This window comes from Oryza glaberrima, chromosome 4 (assembly GCF_000147395.1).
Source record: "Oryza glaberrima chromosome 4, OglaRS2, whole genome shotgun sequence".
NCBI lineage: Eukaryota > Viridiplantae > Streptophyta > Magnoliopsida > Poales > Poaceae > Oryza > Oryza glaberrima.
In genome coordinates, this window is record NC_068329.1 from 1,342,035 (window position 1) to 1,347,055 (window position 5,021).

At 42.7% G+C, this 5,021-nt stretch overlaps 2 protein-coding genes across 3 annotated transcripts; both read left to right on the top strand.

The window, feature by feature from the left end:
• The first annotated feature begins 757 nt into the window (after positions 1–757).
• Positions 758–2,774, top strand: LOC127770131 (uncharacterized). Its single transcript, XM_052295802.1, has 3 exons — positions 758–2,416; positions 2,509–2,685; positions 2,757–2,774. Exons 1-3 carry the CDS (start codon positions 761–763, stop codon positions 2,772–2,774), a joined length of 1,851 nt encoding a protein of 616 aa, XP_052151762.1. The 5' UTR covers positions 758–760.
• A 2-nt stretch (positions 2,775–2,776) lies between these two features.
• On the top strand, positions 2,777–4,150 carry LOC127771820 (uncharacterized). 2 transcript variants are annotated; one of them, XR_008017213.1, is made up of 3 exons: positions 2,777–3,426; positions 3,509–3,667; positions 3,747–4,150. XR_008017213.1 is itself a non-coding variant. In XM_052297759.1 (2 exons), exons 1-2 carry the CDS (start codon positions 3,641–3,643, stop codon positions 4,029–4,031), a joined length of 312 nt encoding a protein of 103 aa, XP_052153719.1. In that variant the 5' UTR covers positions 2,777–3,640; the 3' UTR covers positions 4,032–4,150. The 2 variants fall into 2 exon arrangements, 1 of the variants encoding a protein (XP_052153719.1); XM_052297759.1 differs by having other exon boundaries at positions 2,777–3,667.
• Positions 4,151–5,021: the final 871 nt, after the last annotated feature.

Here is a 5,021-nt window from a genome sequence, read left to right on the forward strand (position 1 = left end):
TCCTTCCTCTTCATCTTTCATACATATTCAGTTAGACAAGCACTTATTTTAGGACGAAAAAAGTGCCTCTCAGAGCATATATATTTTACTTTTTTTTAACGAAATAGATATAGAAGAGAGAAATAAAAAAGAAACATAAGTAAATATACAAGGAGATCATACATGCATACATATATCTCGATTTAATTACTTCGTTATGTTTGAATTAATTTTAGGCAAAATAGCCATTTTCGTCCCTAAACTATCACCCGAGGCTCAGTTTGGTCCCTGAACTATCAAATTGTCCAATTTCGTCCTTCAACAATTGATTTCGAACTCAATCTCGTCCGTTCCCCTTGATAGCACGCCACGTGGCCAGCTAGACATGTGAAATGTCCGTCCTGCCCCTCGCTCAATTCTTTACATGTTGGATGGCTGACGGCGTTTCAGGCTCCCCGTTGCCTCCCTCTCATCCTCGTCTTCTCTGTTCGTCATGGCAGCTACATAGGTAGGTTAGGGTTTTGGCTTGGGGGCTGGGGCGGAGATCAGTACAAGACGATGGCGTGTTCGAAGGGGTGGAGGCGCACCCCTTCTCCTGGTGGAGGCGTGCCCCTTGTCCTTGGGCAGACGGACTGCTCATAGGCAACCAAGACACAGGAAGAGGAGAGGACGTGCTGCAAAGGTAAGATGAGTGGCACTTCACTAGTTTTGCACTTGAGTTTGATTTCCTTGTAGAATGTTTAAATTTGACCATATAGTTGATCTATAGGGCCACGAAGCAATGTCTGAATTTGAGGTACTGGAAGTTCAATTTCATTTTAATGGGGAATTTGTTCTTGATGAGTCAAAGATGTCGTATTGCAATGGGGATTGTGGAGTGTCCCACATAGAGAAGGACAAGATCTCTATCCCTGAACTTGAAGGCCACCTATTGGATCACACAACTTTTCCTCAATCTGTTAGGATGTACTGGTTGCCATTTGGTGCAGAATTGAATAGTGGTATGAGGTTACTTGTAGATGACAAGTCATGTTTGGACATGATTCATGAGCTGGGAACTGCTACAACAGTAGATATATACACCGAATCAATTGATATGGGTGGGAATGAAGAATCTGGAACACAGTATGCAGATGAGGATGTATTTGCCCTATTTCAAGATGATAATATCATGGATTTGGATCATGCAGAACCTTTTGTCAAGGAACAAACTGTCCAAAATAGGGACAAATTTGTTCAGGGCGATAACATGCTGTGTTTGGAAGGTCCAACCCATGGTCAGGATAGTCCGAATGAAGAAGCAGCAGAAGATTTAGAAGCAGAGAGTGATGGCTGTGATGCTACAGGTTTCACAAGTGATGAAGATGATGAAGTTAGAGAGATAAGAACCAAATACAAAGAGTTTATGTCAGAAGTAAAGAAGAGAGGAGATATTCCAATGGACAATCCAATTGAGGTTGATGGCATACAAGGTGGAGATATTCCATTGGGTAATAATCAGGTCTTAGAAGGTGGAGATGGTGCTGAATACTTTGATTCAGATGGTGATGCATCGTACGATGAGGACAGTGATGGTGTCTTTACAAGAAGGAAGTGCAGGTTCCCAATATTTGACAGTTTCGCTGATACTCCACAGTTTGCAGTTGACATGTGCTTTAGAGGAAAGGACCAATTGAAGGATGCTATAGAGAGGTATGCTCTGAAGAAGAAGATAAATATCAGATATGTGAAGAATGAGCAGAAAAGGATTAGGGCTGTTTGTAGGTGGAAAGGTTGTCCTTGGCTTCTATATGCTTCCCATAACTCAAGGAGTGATTGGTTTCAGATTGTAACTTATAATCCCAACCATGCTTGTTGTCCTGAGCTTAAAAATAAAAGGTTATCTACAAGAAGGATATGTGATAGGTATGAGAGTACTATCAAGGCTAATCCATCTTGGAAGGCTAGAGAAATGAAGGAGACAGTACAAGAGGACATGGGAGTGGATGTGTCAATCACAATGATTAAGAGAGCAAAGGCACATGTAATGAAGAAAATAATGGATACTCAGACTGGTGAGTATTCCAAGCTGTTTGACTATGCTCTGGAGTTGCAGCGTAGTAATCCTGGAACTAGTGTGCATGTTGCCCTTGACCCAGAGGAAGAGGACCATGTGTTTCAGAGGTTTTATGTATGTTTTGATGCATGTAGAAGAGGATTTTTAGAAGGATGTAGGAGGATAATTGGGCTTGATGGATGTTTCCTTAAGGGGCCATTGAAAGGTGAGTTGTTATCAGCTATTGGCAGGGATGCAAATAATCAGCTTTATCCAATTGCATGGGCTGTTGTGGAATATGAGAATAAAGACTCGTGGAATTGGTTTCTTGGGCATCTTCAGAAAGACATCAACATACCTGTTGGAGCAGCAGGCTGGGTGTTTATAACAGACCAACAGAAGGTAAATTTCTATCTATTTTTGTCCATTTTATGTAGAGGCTTTTTTAATCATTAAAATAAAATGGTTAAATCATTTGTGTCCATTTTATGCAGGGGCTGCTAAGCATAGTATCTACATTGTTTCCGTTTGCTGAGCATAGGATGTGTGCACGCCACATATATGCCAACTGGAGAAAGAAACATAGGCTGCAGGAGTACCAAAAGAGGTTTTGGAAGATTGCAAAAGCACCTAATGAGCAGTTGTTTAACCATTACAAGAGAAAGCTTGCTGCAAAAACTCCTCGTGGATGGCAGGATTTGGAGAAAACAAATCCTATTCATTGGTCTCGAGCTTGGTTCAGACTTGGATCAAATTGTGAATCAGTTGACAACAACATGAGTGAATCATTCAATAGTTGGATTATAGAATCAAGGTTCAAGCCTATTATTACTATGCTGGAGGACATTAGGATCCAGGTGACTAGAAGAATCCAAGAAAATAGGAGTAATAGTGAGAGGTGGACTATGACAGTGTGTCCTAACATTATCAGGAAATTCAACAAGATTAGGCATAGGACACAGTTTTGTCATGTCTTGTGGAATGGTGATGCTGGATTTGAAGTGAGAGACAAAAAATGGAGGTTCACAGTAGACCTGACAAGCAAGACATGCTCCTGTAGGTACTGGCAAGTCTCTGGGATTCCATGCCAACATGCTTGTGCTGCCCTATTCAAAATGGCACAAGAGCCTAACAATTGCATACATGAGTGCTTCTCACTTGAGAGATATAAGAAGACATACCAACATGTACTGCAGCCAGTGGAACATGAGTCAGCTTGGCCTGTGTCTCCGAATCCCAAACCATTGCCTCCTAGAGTAAAAAAGATGCCAGGCCGACCAAAGAAAAATAGGAGAAAAGACCCTTCAGAGCCAGTGAAATCTGGAACCAAGTCATCAAAAGTTGGTACTAAAATTAGATGTCGTCGCTGTGGAAATTATGGTCACAACTCGAGGACATGCTGTGTGAAAATGGTGTTTACTGAATTTAATTTTTCCCCTTGCTGCACTATATTCATTCCTTACTCATTTTACTAACTTGGTATGTACTGTACAGCAGCAAGAACACGCTGAGTCATATAATCCTCCCGCCACCAATGCAAGTCACTCAAGCCCATTGCAAATTGAACCTGCACAGTCGAAGCAAACTTAAGGAAAATCCATAGCGACATCATCGAGTAAGAGTAAGATGCCTGAGGGTTCATCATTTATACAGGTTAGTAATAATTACGACATGCCCATGCTATAGCCTAAGTAATTTGTATATTTGCCTAAATTGGCTTTGTTGTTTACAGTCTGGCCATAAGAGAAGACTGGTATCTTTTGGAGAGAGTGCTCAAGCATCTGTGAAGTCAAGTGCTCAAGCATCGGCGAAGGCATCTGCTGGAGGGAGTGCTTCTGTTGTCATTGAAACCAATGCTGGGACTGCTAGCTCATTTGCAAAGGCAACAATCAATGTAAAAGGTGGGCATGCCTCTGCAAAAATCCATTCAACTTCACTTGGTCGTGGATCAGTATCTGGCCAAAGCAGCTCATCACAGAAAAAAGGGCTGCTGAATTCCAAGAACAAGATGATGTAGCTTGCCAAATATAGTCCCAAAGCAGTAATGCTTTTGTATCAGTTAGTCATGATGTCATGAACGCTTGCATTTGTTATGTCAAAACCATGAGCATAAGACATGTTAAATTTGTTTTTCAATTCATTCCACATTGCCTCAAATAGTGGTTACACAATGAGCATATACCACAAGCAATTACAATGCTAAAACAAATTAAGATTACAATGCGCTCTCTTTGTTCTCTAATAGTACATTTCAGTTCATGAATTTGTTGTTTTACTCTCTGTCGATCAGCATACATATCATCCCATTGTCTAGATGAATGTTCGTACAGCTCCGACATGCTGTGCCTCATGGAAACTAGGTCCTGAATCACCCTTTTTGCTCTACCTTCAAATTGTTCATCGATCCAATACTTGAAATCACAGGGCTGCTCAACTTGGGAGCATGCCAGGAACCTTCTTCCAGTGTCTGGACCAGACCAACAACAATACAAAATTGGGAAGAATCCATGCCGACATGTAAGCCCTGTCCTCACCAGCATCCCCTCTGAATGTTCTTCAAGCAATGTTTCAAGCTGCACCAAATCAACGAATTTTTATCAAAAAACAAATCAATCCCCAATTCAAATCAACCCTAGCCCCAGCGCCAACAGCTCTGTACTCACCTCCACCGCGCGCGCAGCTCCATGAGCGCCAGAACTCGATGCTCCAGGATTCGGCGCTACTCCCATTCTTGGCGTCGACCTTCTCACTCTCTCCTCCCTGGACCCATGCTCCATGGGGATACAGGCACAACAGATGCCGCCTCCACAATGGAGCGACCAGATCGGGGAGGAAACGAGGAGCGAGTAGATGGGGGAGATGGACGAGATGGAATGGATGAAGCAGATGAGGCAAAGAGAACTGGGGACCGGCGGCCAGTGGGTCTTCCTCCCTGGCGGCGACGACGACAAACAGAAGCCGCACCAATAGAGAAGACGAGGACGACGCCGTCAGCCATCCAACATGT